This window comes from Dromaius novaehollandiae, chromosome 5, assembly GCF_036370855.1.
Source record: "Dromaius novaehollandiae isolate bDroNov1 chromosome 5, bDroNov1.hap1, whole genome shotgun sequence".
In the NCBI taxonomy this organism is placed as follows: Eukaryota; Metazoa; Chordata; class Aves; order Casuariiformes; family Dromaiidae; genus Dromaius; species Dromaius novaehollandiae.
In genome coordinates this window covers 14,446,023-14,464,261 of record NC_088102.1, presented here as the reverse complement: position 1 = coordinate 14,464,261, position 18,239 = coordinate 14,446,023, and the positions used below count along the sequence as shown (strand labels likewise).

Genomic DNA, 18,239 nt, shown 5'->3' with positions numbered 1-18,239 from the left:
GTCTTAGTTCGAATGTTAGAAGGAAGATCTTGCCTTGGTGAGAATTCAGATTTGAAGTCAGTCTCTGGAAAGCAGAACGCCTTGTACCTCTGGCCTTTTTCTACAGTGGATTTTATCCCCAATCTTAGCCATGAGAGGATGAGCAATGCTATGCACGCACATGTACAGATGTCTGAGATGGGCTTCATTTCACCTACTCTAGATGACTACGTCAGACCGAGTCCCTGTTGGCCCTTGTGTAATCAATGGAGAGAAAAAGCTGCTGCTCAAGTGATTCACCTGACCTGTTTTAGCTGCCCAGTTTAGGAGTGGATGAACCGTGCTCTAGAAACACTTTTATTTTTCCTGATTTTAAGGCAGTCTAGATGAAGAACTGAAACATAGAGGTTGTCTGTGGTGGGCGAGAAGCCGAACTGTAAACAAGAAAGGCCGTGACAGTGACTTACAGCAGTTTACCTTGTTTACAGGAGGGTTTTGCCGCTGGTCTGGCTGCTAGCACTTACTATGTGGCCTGGAGCAGTTAGGGGTTATTGCATCCTTGCTGGTTACAGAGTAGAAGTGACTAAGTTATCAAAAGAAAGCAGGTGCAAAGAAAGCTATTAGAAGGAAGTCACGCATTTTCCCCCCTGCTGGCAGGCGAAGGCCAGTATAGCTATTGCCAAGTAGACTTAGATGCTTTGTTCTGGGTTTGATGGATTTTGGACATAGCCACACCAGGCCGTCTCAGTCTGTGAGCTTTAAGCAAGGGGAACGTATGAGATGAGATCTCCAACCAGATCAGCTATCGATGGGTGGTTGTGTCTGCATGAAATCTAGTGCTTTTAACAGTCTGCTTGTATCACTTTCATTTTCTGATCTTGTCATCTTTACTGCAGCTTCTAGCTTTTGTATTTTAACATTCATTAGATTAAACTTGAGTTTTAGAATACAGACATGGGAATGGCCATGGTACTGTCTGACTGAGTTGGGTGAGATCACAGCTTTAAATTTGGTTTATTGCTTGAACTCTTTATTTTGGGAAATAGAGTAAATAAGCTCTTTTGTAAAATGTGGTGTTAGTCAAGACTAACTTGTGACTGTCAAGAAAATATTGAATGGCCTCAGTGTTACATGGGATGTTTCATACAGCTCTGACTGTACCTCACCAGAAAAGATCATTATTACATGTCCCGGTGTATTCCTGGGTTTATAAAAGGCCTCCCTGTGTGCTGAGTTGTATGACGTGTTTTGTGGTTTGCCAGCAGTTTTTGTACTTAGCTGAACTCTCTATTCTGGACATGTAATACCAGCTGTACTCTGAAGTCTCTGTACTGGAGCGTCATGAAGCTACTTCCAAGGGAAAGGTGTGCTTAAAAAGACCAAAGGACTACTTGTGCATGGGTAGTAAAAAATATCCAGATGAGAAGGCTCTGAGAACAGCTTCAGTCATCATCTATCTACCTACCTACCGCTTGGGATGCTAAAGAAGTCATGGAGAGACTTCCAGAGGATTTATGTAAATTCCAGATGTTGTAAGTGACACACAAATATGGGCCTGTCAAAATGTATGCTGTGCTTCTCCTCCTCTGTGATTTATATTAATAATCTGTAACTTTTGTCGTCTTGGTTGGTTATGGTGTTTATGGTTTGAATCAACTAACTAATGAAGTTCAGATAGCTGATGTTGTCTGAAACAACTTATTTTTCATAAGCATTTTGATTTAATTGCTGTTCTAGACCAGCCTAGTTTCGCTGATGCAGTAGTTCCCATACACTAAAACAATGAAATTGCTTTAAGAAAATAATCCCCCGTGCTCCTGTTGACACCATCTTGTGTTCCTTGAAAGCCTCCCAGTAGTTGTGTTTTGTTTAAAGTAGCTGGATCTTCTCAGTATGGTACTACTTTCTTACATATTTCAGTAAGCAGTGAAATAACTGGCAATGGTGGAAGCAAACAGCTTAAGCATGGAGCTTGAGCACAGTTCATGCTTTCTGAAAACTTGCACAGATGGTGCCCATTACATCCAATTTACATTTTAAGTCTCTGCTCACTCGGATCACATAAATGTGATAAGAGGAGAGGAGAAAAGGGAGGAGAAAAGCCCTTCTTACACCTGACTAAAGTCTTGCATCTCACTGCTCTGAGAGATGCTGCCATGCTTTGAAAAGCGCACACTAATATCCTAAGCCAATAGTTAAAACAACCAAACCTATCTTGAACTGAAGGCTGCGATTCCCTCTGGGACCAGGAGCGGGTCTCTTCTTCCCTTGCTCTTGCCAGTTGCCAGACGACAGGACTTGGCTGTTTATGAGGGTGTGCTTCCAACTCTGTTATCAAATATTAAGCAGATGAGTATGCAAATCATTTTTAATGTTACTGTGCTAACATCTTTACCACAGTAATAAAACACTAGTTGCTGTTGCTTTAGCAAGAGGCGTGCTTTTTTTTTTTTTTTTTTTGAATTGGAAAATGAATTGATAGCTCTTTTCTTGCCAACTAAGGCATGAGAGAGAATGAATTTCACAGGGAAATTTGGCTGTAATAAAGCACATCATCTGTTTGACTTAGTTTTAAAGAAGGCAGTTGTTTAAAGCAGCTGGTTAAGTACACAGATGTTCTGGTTGAGGGAAATCCAATATTAAAATGGCATAATGTGGCAGCAAATTCTCATTTAAAATGAATGACTGACAAAAGAAATATTTAGTTAAGCGGCCTACCCTTAATTTCAGTGGCAGATATTTTGCTTCTAGAAGCATGTTTTCAAAAGGTGCTGAACAACAGAGCCGCCTTTCTGGCAGAAAATGCTGTGTCGCGCTTCCTTATGAAAGAAAAGATGCGTTTACTGACTTGCTGGACTCAGTTCCCCAGTGTGAGATTGCCGCATAAGTCTGCGAGTGAAATGGCAGTGGCTGTGCAGAGAGGTTTTATTCATTTACAGAAATAAGAAGGGTGAAGTGATGTAAGAAAATAAAGCTGAAGACAACATACATATGTTGTGGTCCTGCTTCTGGGGCTTCCCAGCAATCCTGGGCAACCCCCATGGCTTGTACATTTGAATCCTTAAGCTGGGATGGAGACCAGCTGGCCTCGGTGAGCTTCCTTGTGCAGAGTGGGCTTTTAACTATGTGATTTTATCGATCTCCATGGCTGCCTGCCCTGTGAAGCCTGGAAGTGTTGGGCCTTGTCCCCGCTGCAGAAGTTGAGCTGGACTGATGCAGTTTCCATGTGCTTCATTTCTTTGAACTGGCCTGGTTGCCCTCTCAGGACTGCAAAGCCCCTGGCTGCAGGGCCTGCTGGTTTTGGAAGCTTCTTAATGTCAAGTCTAATCTCAGTTTTCATTTTTAAAAATAAAAAAAATTCCTTGACTGCTTGCAGAGAAAATGGAGTTATTCCCAGTAAGTGAAATGTTTGTGCTGTTATGTTTCTGGGTTTCAGACAGGGCAGTGAATGACATGTAAATCTTTCATATTCCAGAAAATAGAAGCATGGTGTCTCCAGTTGCACCAATTAAATCAGTTAAACAGTAGCTTTCCTTCTTCTTACCACAGTTCCCCTGCTTTATACCAACCAGTTCTCAATGCAGCCTCCGGCAATAGAGCACTTTATAGCCTGCCCGGGAAGTTCAAAGACCAGGGCAATCTCGTGTTGCCTGTCCCCAAGGTCAGGGCTCCTCACAGGAGGCATTTGAGGGCCAGTGGGAAAAGGGAACAGTCCCGGAGATTGGCTAGGGACACCTGAGCAGCCCAAGCTGTAGTAGTACAGCACAAGGAGTAACTGCAGGTATTTTCTCACCCCTCTTTTGGCTGCCCAGCTGTCTACTGTGCCCAATTTTTCAGTCGTTGCTGGAATAAAAGCCCAGGAACAGAAGGGAGGTAGGTAAAGTGGCATGAAAAGTTTAACCTAGTACTTCCAAATACTTCTGAAAGCAGGAAACGGCTCTGTCGTCTTCCGTGGCCTCCCCTATCTCTGCCTCCAACACTTCCTTCCTTGCCATGGATCATTTTTATTGCTTCCAGAAACCTGCCAGCTCTCTCTTCATCACTCCTAGCCCCGGCCCTGTCATTTTTGCCTCCTTTCCCTTAGCAGGACAGCTAAGCTGAATGTAGTGTCTGCATTGGCATGATCACAGCTTTATTAGGGCCAGAATAAATTTTAGCTGAGGCGTATGCATATAGCTTGAAGTTACACTTCTTGCTTGTAGGAGAAATACAGCATTAGTCCTTCTGCCACCCTTGTCTGTAGAACAACTTTTTTTTTCTACAGGGTTGTTTTGATTAATTCATCAAATTTTCTAAAATGTGTCATCTCAAAAAACCTCCTTGTGTCTGAGATTCTTATCTTTTTCCCTGCTGATATGGTCCTGGAGGTGTTGATAGGGAAGAGCCTTGTTCTAGCAGCGGTGTGTCTTGGCCCAGTCTTTGGAGAGCATGAACCAGGTACGGCATGTAGGAGCTCTTCATTAAGCTTAAAGAACTGGGGTAGAAAATACATATTTGATCAACTTCAGAACATTGTTAGGTTTATTCTCACTTTTTCCCCCCTTTATGGAGGCCTAGAGTCAGGATAGATTTTGAAAAAGGAGATGGTGATATGTGGTGAGTGGAGGGGGAACAGGACCTGGGGAGACCAGGGTTGTTTTCCTAGTTCTGTGCTGGTGCTGGAGTGACTTTGGGAAAAACGGATTCCCCATCTGCAAAATGGAGACAGCAGAGTTGCCAGGGGGAAATGCTTTGGTCTCTGCTGGTGAAAACATGCTAAGGTTGAGACACTCTTCTTTAAAAAACAGCTTCTATTTAGACAACTTTCTTCTGTATTGCTCCTCCTGGACCAAGTTGCTTGTGTATTTACATGTCATAATGCTTTATAATGTGACTTCCCAGCAAAGCCCACCTGTGGCAGGAGGTGAGGATATATGGAGTTTAACACGTTCATTCAGATTTAACTACCTTTCCAGGAAAATATTTAAAAGTACTTTTTACAGATAAAAGGTTTTCTATTGCTAGATGTCTTGAAAATGAATGTGCTACCTCAGGGCAAATGCAGTATCTTCTTACTGCTCGTGACACGGTTACTTTAAATCTTCTGCCTTTATTGAGAAAATTACTATTCTTGTCGAGGATTCCATTAGTCTATCAGGGAGGCTCTTAGCAAAGTAGATGAGTCATGTGAAGCCTTGTGTCTCTTAGCGCGTGTTTGCAAACCTAATTTTAGTCGGTCTACTGTATTCTGCACTGCCAAAATTAGATAACATTGTTACAGTTATCTGACTGTTGAAGTAAAAAAGATTCTCCAGATAAATATAATTAGGAAAACCAGTACCCTTTATCCATGTTCAGTCATGGATCACAAATTCATTCGTCAATTTTTTTTTTTTTTTTTTTTTGACAAGGTACCTAAAATTGAGTTTCTAAGACCCATTGACATCTGCAGGCTTAGTATCAAGTCCTTAACCTTACACTTATCTAAATGAGTGTCTAACTTTTCCTGTGCATCTTCTGGTTTAGAAGTAGTTGTTACTTCTGGATTCTGACTGCAAATGTCCTCATGAGGCCCAGCACCAGTTTCGCTAAAGATTTCTTGACTTGTCAGCAAATCATCGTGTTTGCTGTTTGTTTGCAAGGTTTCATACTGCCTACAAATACAAAGTATATGTATTTGAGCGCCTGCTATGCTGATGAATTTATCCACTGTGTCCTTGTGAAGTAGCGGGGAGCTGATCCTCGTTTGCAGAACCTGCTAGCCTTGCTCTGCAGCTGATCGAGTTGATCTTGATGAACTTGGTGCTAGGTGAGAAGAGCTGCTGCCAGATCAGGACAGGGACCCTCAGTTTAGGAAAGACCTCGAGTGCACACTTCAATTCCAAACGTACTTAAAAGGTTTGTGACAGGCTGGACATTAAACACATCTTCAGGGCTTTATCAAATGGAGTTTAGCTAATGCTTTAACTCTTGTTGTGTTGGACAGTCTCGTTAACTGAGGGTCCTGCGCCACAAATCGGGTTTGAATTCCGATTATGCAACACAGAAGATTTGCGAAGCTCCCTGTAATTATGAGAATAGATGATAGGTATTGGATAAGCACACCTGACTACCCAGAGGCTAGTGGTATTTTGCATTTACTGTCACAACTGTGTGTCTGCCATAGTCCAACACTGAGTAAAGAAACACCCTGGAGATTTTGCTGCTGTGGCAGGTGAAGGACCAGAGGATGGAAGACAGAGGTGTCTGTTTGATCGGAAGCTGAGATGAATGAGGTTTGGGACAGGAATAGCACCTGAGTCCTCATGTACAACTTCAACTAAACACATCCAAAAAGGGAGAAAGAAACTGATACTCCTTGCAAATTGACTATTAAATGCTACCTCTGATGCAATTGCAGGCTTTCTGCGGTATTAGTTACTTCTGATTGGATTTGTGAGATGTACTAGATGACAACAGTTTATTTAAATGTTTATTGATATTCTTGCTCTAAAGTATCTTGGAGCTCTGTGTGGATTATAGAGTATTTGTGAGGACACACTTGCACAGACTCCCTTACTGTTCATTCTTATTTCAGCCAGCATTTACAGTTGGTCAGCACCGTGTGCTCTTACTCTGTAAATAATTTGCCAGCTGCAGCAACTTGCTCCCAGGATCTTTCTGTCTTTGTGTGGGAGTCAGACCATGCTTGGAGCCTCTGGACTTGTCTCCCTCCAGAGGTACATGTTGGAGCTATGATCTGAACCTGCAAAATCTCCTTCTCAGGGTGAGTTTTCTTGCCCTTTGAACAAATCATCTGCCCTCCAGCACAGGTTGCTCTTGCAAGGTGTACTGTGGAAGGGGTAGATGGCTTCAAAAAACAGGGAGTGAATGCAGTGGTTAAAAGAAAAAGCAAGGCTGGAGTGTTTCCCGTGTTTGCTGGCCGCACGGGGAGTGTGTGACTCATGCTTGGACGCCCAGTTCCCCCTTCCCCGCAGCTGTGCAGTGACTCGCTGGCTCACTTGCAGCGTGGGGCTGCAGCTGCCCTGTGGCTCGGGAGCCCCTGCTGAGGTTGGCCATGGGGCTGCTGCCCAGCATGCTGCAGCACCGGGGCCGGCAGCAGAGAAACGTGGGTGCCGGGCCAGAGGGAAAACCCTACGGTGGAAAAACTCTTGGGAAACTTAGCAGCACCTTGGTGCCAGAGTCGTCGTTGTCTCTCCTCGTGGCTGAGCGTGCATGTGGGATGCCATCGCTGGGACAGCAAGGAGCTGGGGCAGGGAGGTTCAAATCATTTTTTTCCCTCTTGGCCTTCTTCATCCATCAGGTCTTCCCAGTCTCATCCTGTGCGTTTTTCCCTCTTCTCCTGTTGACAAGCCCCTGTTGCCAGCCAAGAGAAGGGCCGTTGCATTCGTTGCGCCTGTTCTCTGTGTAAATGGAGTTTCACTGTTGTCGATACCAGTCCAGCAGCACTGTGCAAGCCCTGCAGTCTGTGAAGACTTTCATTTAAATAAACAAAGCATATTTTAAGTTGTGCGCAATGTTTGGCTGTGGTAGCAGAGAGCCTTAGCAGGTGTCTTTAAGGCCTCTAGCAATCCCCAAATGGGATGCACAGTGGACTAGAGCCTTGGCTCGTGGAAGTTGGCCAGCCTCCACTGGGTTTGACCCAGGACAATCGGATTGAAAAACAACGCAGAACAACACTTGTTTTCTTTCTGACAAGCAGTGTTAGAATGACTTCTTTTCCTTGCCTCAGCAAGCTGCGCTGCACCTTCATGCTGCATCTCTCCCCACTTCTCATCTTCTCCTCACCTGCTGCAGGTGGCAGGGAGCAGCCCTGCACACATGCCACCACTTGGCTGCAGTGACTTGAGTTTTGCCTTCCTGTCACTTAGATAATCCAGGAAGCAAACTCTGTATTTAGTATTGCAAAAGGCCAATGACCAAGGGGAAACGTAGGGGCAGTCAAGTTGCGTGTGAAGGTAAGAGGAGCCTGAGCAGCCCCTTGGCAGGTCTCACTCCAGGACCACATGTGCCTGTTGGCCACTGCCTTCTCCTGGTGGGAATGAAACGCCGTCTAAGAGCAGCGAGGAGGAATCTGGTAGAGCTCCTCCAGGCTGTGGCTGCAGCAGCAGAGCTGAACTGTTTTATATGGTTTAAGCGTTTTATATGTTTAGATGGTTTATACAGCTGCCAAGCACGTCCCTATGAGAACGGCACCTCGTGAGCCGGGGGAGTATCAACAATCTGATATCGTCATAAGTAAGAAAAAGCAAAATGTTTTATTCTCTGGAATTTTTCTAACTGGATTAAAAAAAGAAAATATTTTAACATGAAAAACACAGAGAAAAGGTAATCTAGTTAACTGGGGGTTGAAACTGATACTGAATAGTGTGTTTGTAATTATTTGTATTTATCCTGGTGTCTCTGTCAGTTTGGCTTTATTAATGACATACTCAGCAGGCTTGGTTAAAAGGAGGACTTTAAGCAAGTAGCACTGTTATCTTTTATTTAAAAAGAGCTTTGAAATATGAAACACAGCAGGGAAAACAGGTGCTAGAAGAACTGTAGGCAGAGAAAGCCATTATTAGATTATTTTCTCCTCGTAATGGATCTGCAAGCAAAGTCTCTGCCCCTTAGGTATTCCAGGGACTGTTTCTGCTGGAATTAGTATTGAAATGTGAAGGGGTTTTTTGTATTAAGAGCAACTTCGTATGAAGATGGATGGCCTAAAGAGCTGACAATTTACAACTCCTCTTATCTTGTACACAGAAACTCCCTTGCATATGATCACCTCTTAGTGTATCCATGTGAATAACCATCTCATTGCAGAGACTGCTGGGATCAAAGGTGAAAGCAGCAGTCTTCTACCTTCAGGTCTGAACTTCCACAGCGTGTCTACTGTCTTGTTACTTGTTTTTTTGCAGTAAACCCATTATACTCTGTTCACACTACGTTTGTCAGGCTCCTTGACTTGCTTTCTGTCCTTGCTTTACCTGGTCATTATTCTGGATGCTGCTTGGAAAAGGTGGGAGATGTGAGAGATTCGGTTTCTCCTTGAAGTCTTGCTATGGACGTTGAAATAATTCTTTATCCATATGTCAATACACGGCTGAGCAGCTTCGGAGCTTGGGGAAAGGTTCGTTACTTGATATTTGGTTAGAAGCAGCATCAGGTGGCAAATCATGAATGAAATGGGAAATCAGTAGCTCTGTAAATGTGAATTATGGAAAGGAAATTAGCGTGTAAGTCCCATTCTGAAAGAAGGGAGAACATTAAAATTATATAACATGGAAATTTATCTGGGGCGGAATATTAGTAGAAGCAGCCAGCCTTTTGGCTGGATTTAGCATTTTGGTTTTATCTGTGATATGCCAAAAATATAAAATTAGGAAACATAACAGAAAAAGCAAAAAGTTCTGTTTCTGTGGCTTTTTTTTTAATTTATGAATAAAAATGTAATCAAGGAGATCTGCTAGTTCTAAAGTTGTAGAAGAGACTATGCTTAGAGACTGTCTGTCATGTGTGCTAGTAAATGATGATTAATCTCCATTTTGCAGTATTTTTAAAATCAATTTTAAGTTAGCACTTCAAGTAGTTTTGTAAGCTCATTTTTGTATGCTGTGAATTAAAATTCCGATTTCCATCAGTATATAGCCTGGCAAATCAAAGGTAGAAAAAAATCATCTAGTAAATGCAGAATGTACATGATTCACTATTACCTAAATTAATGCAAAAATTAAGATTCTGAATAAAGGTGTGTTTAATCTTTGTAATTGCTGCATATGTGCAGATACTGAATAATGTGTTCTCCTGATCACCTAAGAAAGCACCAAATTTCTTCTGACCAAAGAGAGTTTCCTTTGGGAAAATAGCTTAAAATAACCACAAATGCAAAACAAATTGAAAGAGCAGGAAATCCTGTTTTAATTAATCTTATGGATTTAAATCATAATTAAAAACAGGGATACAAATCAGTTCATGTATATGTTGCCCTCACTGTGGGGAAGAGCTGGCCAGGATGCAGGACCAGGATAGGAGTTTGCAGTGTGGACTCAAGTTAGCTTTCACAGTGGTCATGAAATCTTGAAGTCCCCTTCTTGAAACTAGTCTTTGCTTTTATTAGAAAAGCAGTTTTAAGGTATCCCAAATTGGAAAGTAACACTTAGTTTTTATTTTGATTCCAACCAAGCATTTGTTATAGCCAAAAGTGATGGTTTTGATTGGGTTGATCCAAAATAGAACTTTTCTGTTGTTCTTCAGCGAGAGAAGTAAATCACCGTTACGCACTGATTTCTCCTTACAGTTGTTTATTGTAGTATGATGGTTTGTTCTGCTTTCAAGCTTTGTCAATCCTTGACATATAAATCGAAGCTCCTGAATCAGTTTTTATTTGTCAGATTTGACTAGGGTTTAATCCTCAGCCTTGTTTATAAGCTTTTTCTGCTCGTGAGGGCTGCATTGTTTGGAAGTACAGTGTACAGATGGTGAAAACTTGCACTCTGAGCAACTCAGGGATCGTAGTTGTCTTTTATTATTCCTATTACTTGTCTTTCCCCTTCTCTTTCTGCTGTGTGTAGCCATCTGAACAATTGGCTGCTCTAGTGCTTGGGATGAGGTTTCATATAAGCACTGTGGTTTGTTTGAAGAGGAGGAGCAAAGGAGGACCCACATTGCAGTTGGCATTTGAGCTTCGGCCTGATGGTCTGGAGCTCCTAGGTCTGATTCTGGCTTTGCCGCTCACCTCCTCGGTGGCTTCGGGGGAGTTATTCCACCGGATGTTACCTCCTGTTTCCTTTCGGGTCCTATTGGGTGTTCTGCGTCGATGCTGTAAGGTCTCTAACACAAAGGGTGTCACTTGTTACCTATTTATACACTACGTAGAAAAACAGGGTCTCTAAATTCTTCTGTACTGCAAACACTACCTAAAAAAACAAAGTAATGAAATATTGTTTAAAATAACCTTTCAATGAGGAATTGTATTGACTACCACTTAGAGGTCTTAAGTTAGGGATCACCAATTGGAAATGACTGCAGGTACCATTTAGTGTTGGGTAGTGCAATCTAGTGTCTGTGCAATGGAAAGTTCAGGCTTCTTGTGCAGGAAAACTTGCTGCAGAGCTGATGGTGAGACAGGGGAGACTCATTTAAACAAAAAAGCTAAACCAGTGTGCTAAGAACTACCACAAACCACATGAGTTTCCTCCCATGCTTCTTTCACCTGCTCTTTCCAAGCAAAGACTGTAGTACATCACCCAAGAAACAAATAATTAAAAGCACTCCCATAGTGTGTCTGCTAAAGACATCAGTAGACCAGAACGTTTGATTGATGTTGGTGGGGTGTGCGTGTATTTGGGAGAGGTGGGAAAACTGTCTCTGCTCGGTTCCCTTCTCTTTTTCTGGAAGATGCTATGGGATTGTCATGCCAATAATTCCAATTTACTTAAAATAAAATTTGAAAAACTGAGGCTGCATATGCCGGAAGTAGGTTGTTCTCGCTCTACTCAGCTGCAAAGGAGAAGATCCAGAAGGTGGCTGGGCACCTGAAATGCCTCCATATGTAGAAAGAAATAGCTGGCAGTAGTGTCTCCTCCCCACTGGGGATACGGTGCGCCCTGAGCCTGTGTCTGAGGCAGTGGTAAAGCCTCGCACAAAGCTGCCGAGGAGACCAGACGGAGACAGGGAGGGCAGCGGACTTCTGCAGCTCAACCGACTGCCTGAAAACGCTGTAAGATTTCACAGGGGAGCTGTTTTTTCTGTGGAGCGGTGTAAAATTTTACTTTCTTCTTTGTAACTAGGACTCGTAATCTATACAAAAAAGCTTTTAGCAATTTAGCGCTGGTCTGCACACCTCACCATAATGCCTCACTGTTGTGTTTTTCTTTCTGTGCTTTTTCTTTCTTGCCTTCATATTGAAATTTTCAACTTAAATTTAGCTTGATTGAAACTGTCAACATCCATTGATTTGGGGGAGAGGGAAAGCCTTTCTGTTGACTTTAATTTAAGTGAGGTGCGTGCTCAGACATTGGATTTGGCGTGGATGTATGATGTGGCTGCAAAATGAATGTTTGAGGTGGGCGAAAGGATCTCTGTTTCCAACAGGCGAAGAGGTGGGTATAGAAAAGGCATAGCTAGGGACATCCTCCAAAATCTGCAGAGATGCCCCAGATGCAGAAAGGATGTCTGTGTTGCTAGAGAGTTTTCCATCACGTTTAAAGAATGGTTATTCGCTCTTTCTATGAAACAGCTATCAGAGATCAAAAATTACACATCTGCTTTACCTTGTCCTGAAATCCACTTTGCAATCTGTAAAAATAAAACAAGAACTCTGCTTTTGTACAAAAAGAGAAGAAAAAGAAAAAAGCTGATTCCAGGATCCCTGCCTCTCTCTCAGCTTATCAGCTCACTAGAGACTCGGGGAGGCCAGCCCTGCTCTTAAAAAGCACCGTGGCGGTGCAGCCTGCCCGCGCAGGTGGGGAGAGCGGAGCAGCTGAGCACCCGGTGGTGGTGGGGTGCTGCCCTCAGTGTGCCATGGGCAGAAGGCACAAAACCGCCAGGGAGCAGGAAGGAGGCAAGCATTTAGGATATCATCTGAGCCAGTACTGGGAGCAGTTGTGTGTGCATATGTGTGTGTCCCACCCGCCCACCACTGCTGTTTTCTTAAGGGGAAGACGCAGCACTATGAATTTTAATGTTTTGTATATTTAGGTAGAATTATGCAGTTGTGGTGCAGTCATATGTCTACAAAGTATAAAATTATCATCTAGATGTTGCATTTTTCAAAATGTGTTGAATGTTTTATTATAGTCTCTACTGTGCTTAGAACATGGCTTAAAAACTGCAGAAAATGTAAATGATGTGCTATAAATAGGCATATGATTCCTAAGCAATAATGTGTGCTGCATAACCTTTGTACCTTAGCAAACTGCCAAATCTGCAGTGAAATCTGGTGGCTGAATACTGTATTGGGTTTGACATTGCACCTGGCTGTAGACATGGAAAGCAAAATCCTGCAATCTGGTCAGTGGGAGTGCTCTGAGCATGAAGAGAGGGGGACACTGGAGGAGGGGGTTCAACCGCTGCATCTCGCTGAAATTGCAGGGCAGATTTTCACTATAAAGTAGTGCTCATGACAAGCCCGTTTGGCCTTTTCTAGTCCCTTCATGTTTCTTTTTAAATCAAAATAGCCTTTCAGGACAATCTGTTGAAAGTATAACATGCCACCACTGCTGGGCTTGGTGGAAAAGACAAAATAACCCTTATAACGGAAGGAGCAAAGCACTGCAGCAATTGCTACCAATGCCCAGATGAAAGAACACAAACGTAACTGGGTGTCATATTACGTGCTTCTGAGTGGGTCTGTTTCCTTCTAATGTAAAAATTGCAAGTGTCCTATAAATAATTGTAGGATGAATGCATGTTGCAAAAGTAGCTCAGGTTCTAATAGCGGTCTTTTATAAACCATGCTCTGTCATAAGTGGGTTTAGTGCATGTGTGCGCCACTTTGATATCACTCTGTATGTCATCACAGCTGTTTCAGAACATTTTTTCAGCTGTATCTGTCACAATGGGTATTTTAAAAAATATTTTCCTGTTATACTATTGTTCCGTTACTTAAACAAGGAAAATAAGACTAGCTTTCAAACTGATGCATACTTTATCTGCTTCAAGGAAATCAATATGCAAGTCCCCACCCACCCTGGCCTGGGGTTATCTTTGTGAAATGCATAACAAAAGAACATTTTATCTTTTAGTAGCATTTGAAAAATTATTTTCTAAAATCAATATTCTGTTTTCTCTTAAACTTGAATTTAGTGAAATATTTTCAATATTTCATTGCTCTAAGAAAATTAGTAGCTACTAATTGTGAGAGAAATGCATCTGGAAATTTTTTTCCCTAATGACACAGTTTCAGCTCCAGTTTGGCCCACCTAATGTCCGTTCTTATCACCGTGACATTCCTGAGGTTACACTAAAGACAGACTTACCTTGATGCATGCTTGGTTATTTATCCATGGAAACAGGGGCAAAATCTGGCTTCTGCAACGACTGGTCACATGCTAGAAAATCTGCTGGCAGCAAACACGGCACATGGCGAAAAGTTAGTTGCCCTGATTCTGTCTTTTCCAGAAAGTCAGAGACGAAGCTGGCCGCGAAGCCCCTGGAAGCGGCAGCGCTGAGCGCGAGGCACGTGGGCACGTTCTGCTCGCTCGCGCGGCTGGATGTAACGCTCGAAGATCCCTGCGTAGCACCATCCATCACACTTCATAACGTCGCTGTCTCACATAACTGATTTTGCACTGAGCTGAACAGAATTTCAGTGAAAATGCCCCTCTTCAAAATATATCTTTGATTCTATACTAAAAGTCCTCTCTGCTATAGTTATTCTCCCTTTATGTAGCCCAGCGTCGTAAAAATGAACTATGTTGATGCTGAGACCAGGCAAGCAGAGAGCCGAACCATGTAGGTATAGGCACAGAAATGCAGGTGTGTCCCCTTAATAACCAGACATTAATTTCAGAGCTCCTCAACGGTTGTACCTTCATCTGGTGAACTGTCAAAAATTGCCATCTTCTCTCTGCTTCTCCTGCACTTGCTTGTTGTGGATTGTTTATTTTTCTCCAGCAATGGTCTGCAACCTTGAATCGGTCTAATAGCATACATGAGATTGATGATCGTGCTGCATGGGTCAGGTAGCAGGGGTGCCTTAGCACAGCTGGCATCCTCCTCTTGGAGATTACAGCCATCAATTCCTCTCTGTTGTGAGCACCTACAACGTGATTCCTGGGTATGGGAATGTCAGGTTGTTCCTAAAGTTGAACGAGTTTCCATTTGGCAACTTTCCCTCCACCCCCAGCATCAGTTCTAGAAAGGTGTTATCAGTAGGTAATTTTGTTGGACACCGTAATATATAAACCTGAAATTAAATACCCTGTTTTACAGCATTAGGTCAGTAGCCACCCAGATGTGGTAGCTCTTGAGACTTTATAGATGTTTTGTATTTTCAGTCTAAAAACACAGTCTTCTCTTTTGTTGGTTAATCAGAAGTGTTATAATTCAGTATTGTTTTTTTTGGGGGGAAAAAAAAAACCAAAACCCTTCAAACCTTAATTAAACTTGGCCTGAGCCAAGCCTGGAATTGTAGGAGGACAATGCAAGAAGCAGATCCCTTTGCAGACTCTCAGACTCGCAGCCTCAGCAGCTGTGAAACAACATCCATTCTTGGCATGGGAGGCTCAACACATGCAAAACTTACTGTCTGACTTCAGAGGTCTCTTGAAAACTTGGTCTGTGTGTTTTTTCTCGCCCTTCTCCTCCCAGCCCATCACCATGCATCCTGTTCTGCAGCACTGGTCCCTTCCCCACAGCCCAGTTTGCTGATGGCTCTGCTCAGGCAAGCAGCAGTACTGGCCCTACCCTGATACTGGGTTAGGGTTGTGCAATTGTGCCAAAAAGCTGGCTTCAAGTTATGCTTTCTTGTAACCTCGTTTACACAGCGCTCTTCATCTCTGCTGAAACAGTCTCCTTATGAACATTTAAAGTCTCTTGGCTCACAGATTTCCGAGTGGAAATCCTGGTAGATGTGAATGCTACTGCCTCATGCGTGTGCCTCGTGTTGGGGGAGAAGCTGGGGTCTGCTCTGGCTTCTCTAGACAAAAACTTGGATCTGAAACCCTGAAAGTAGTTTCTCTTTCTGCATCCCCTCACCTACTTCCAGCTCCAGTGTAGGTTCGAAGCCTCCATGCACATGTAGTCCCTATTTCATAGTTGATCCATCCTGAAAACATTTACAGTAGGGATTGCTAACCTGATATGCTCATCTGAATTTTAACATTGTTTTGTCAAGGAGGACCTGTAGCCAGGGTAAAGCGATAGGCTGGGGAACTTGCAGGGAAAGAGGATGCCTTGGATGAAGCCACTGGGGACTGTGGCATTCAGACTGGTTCCCCTGCGAAGCGCTGGGCCCTGTAGGCTGCACGTATATCCCTGGTGCAGCTGGTAAACCCCTACGCTCAGCAGCTTTGAGGTGAACCTTGCAAGGATTTTTCAAGCCCTCATTCCCAGGATGTTTCTCAACAGTGCCTATGATTACTTCAGAAACATATAACACTTGGAGGAACAAAAAAGGCTTAATAAAAGCAAATGTGTTTGTTAACATTAATTCACAGCAGCCTCTGTGGCTGAGAGCACCAGCTGCCATCATCTTCAGCTGCTGCATTTGGCCAACTTTAAAAGCGGCAGTAGCATTGGCTCTGGAGGAAGCTACTGCTCTGTCCTATCGTCTGGTGAAAAAAAAATCCTTTATAGTAATGCCTGGAAAGCATGTGCCAGTGAAATGCTGAACAGATACAAAGGGCACAGAGTATGAATGTATACAACGAATTTGCAAGACTTTTTCCCTCAGATGTTGCAGTCTTATGGGCCTGATTCCTCCCTGTTCTTCAGCAGGTGGTGGTTTGTCTATGTGGGGACTACGTAAAGCACTATCACATCAGTTGCTGTCTTACAATACTTGGCTCCTGCAAGTGCCAGCAGCAGTACAAGCTGGAAAATAGCAGATATTTTTCTTTTTTACCATGACATGTTGTAGATCTATTGGGAGTTGCAAATGTTCAAGGATCAATATAACCTGTTCTGTGGCTAGCTCTGAGGCCACCATTGCGATGCTACTGTCCTCCTGATGCTGTCAATGATGGATGTGGAAGAGAGGAAGAGGCATACCCTGTGGAGGACAAATCCAGCTGGTGAAGTGCATGTGGTGGGTCTTGGGCTTTGAAGGCCATTATAACACAACCTAAATGTACTAACCAAACTGTGCGTGATTGTCCTATATGGGCCAATTCTGTCTTTTCACAGTGTGGTCCTGGATTTCCACCAAAATAGCCTCTCTGTTGGAGTCATGGTGCTTGTTGCTTTTGGCCCCATCACCAAAGGTGCGTTCTCAGTTCCTTTCTTTTGGAGACTTGTTCCTTATGAGCAGGAGATGAGTGACTCCAAGGAAAGCAGTGTGACCTTTGCATTTTTGAGCAAGGGCACTCATCCTTCTAGTGTCATTTCTTATGCAGGACAGCAGTTTCCGTTTAATGCTGTTGTAACTACCCCACCACCTGCCTTAGCTCCTTTCCGAAAGCACTTCTCTTGCACAGTCCCAACTGGAAACCATCTGCTGTGGCCATGTGTCCTCTGGTGTGTGTTGCCGCTGTCCATTGCACCCAGTGTATACTTAAACTCTAATTTTTGGGACAGGGATTTTAAGGAACTGGAAGGGTATGTCCTTGCAAAGTCCTGATGGAAATGAGAAAAAAAAAGTCCTCTAAGACAAATGAACTTCTGTCAGTATAAAATGAATCTGAGGGAGAAGAATCTTCTTCCTTCCTCCTCACTCCGACAGTTTTTCCCCAAGGTATTGTAACCATCAAAACTGCTTATGGAAAGCACTGCTCTGATAGTGGAAATACAATTTGGACTTACAATTACTTTGGAGATCAATAGGAAATAACAGCACTTGTGCAGCGAAGAGTGAACGGCATGAACTTAACTTCCTCTCCCCTGCTGTGATGTGTGTTGTACTGTGGCCCTGTTTTCTTATCTTTTTTATATGAGAGTGTAATTTCAGGCTTGATTTTTCTTGATTATAAATGAACAATCTACAGATTTTACTGTACTGAACCAACCCAAACCTTTGCCTCCGTTCTGGTGGGGTGCCTCCTCATAATTTGCTGTACCAGCATGTTTGGCAGGTACAAAGATCTCTTCACCATCGCATGTTTTAAGATCATCTCATCGCTTTTTGTATTTATATGTTTGCTCTTTTTGGAGCTGCACGTGGATGGCAGATGAGCTTCACGCGCCTTCCCTTAGCAGTCTTCTCGGAGCAGTGCTGGCCATGTGGGATGCCATGCAAATGAAAGTGGTGCAGTCTTAAAAAAAGCTGGACAAAAGAAAAAAAAGAAATATGTTAATAAAGGAATGTGAGGAGTTTGGTGCTATCTGTGTGTGTGAATAAAATAAATGCCCCAATAAAGGTCCTTTTCTTTTTTCTTTGTTTTTTAAGCTTGGACAGCATGGTGCCTACCTGGTTAAAACACCCTTGGTTTCCTTCAGAAGTATCTGAAAAAAACAGTTGCACTGTGATTGTTTTGAAGGCTAGACTGAACAGCGAGAAGTAAGAGCTACATTTCTGGTTTGTGCGTTACCGTATTGCTCTAATTCAACTCAATTCAATTATTGAGTTAAAGAAATTAAACTAAGACTAAAAGTGTCCTGGATGGGTTGTGCTGAGGCAGAAGTACGTTGTGGGGTGT

At 43.1% G+C, this 18,239-nt stretch overlaps 1 protein-coding gene across 5 annotated transcripts in view; it reads left to right on the top strand.

Annotated features, from left to right (window-relative positions):
- Positions 1-18,239, top strand: part of EVL (Enah/Vasp-like) — a 152,033-nt gene that overhangs the window by 35,822 nt on the left and 97,972 nt on the right. For 2 of the 5 annotated variants that reach the window (XM_064512079.1, XM_064512078.1), the window contains exon 1: positions 17,993-18,100. The exons of 2 other annotated variants lie outside the window; for them this stretch is intronic. In XM_064512079.1, the coding sequence (XP_064368149.1) occupies positions 18,000-18,100 (101 nt within the window). In that variant the 5' untranslated portion in view covers positions 17,993-17,999. Of the gene's footprint in view, positions 1-1,455; positions 1,512-17,992; positions 18,101-18,239 lie in introns of those variants that run through there. One more of the 5 variants, XM_026111410.2, reaches the window with a different exon arrangement.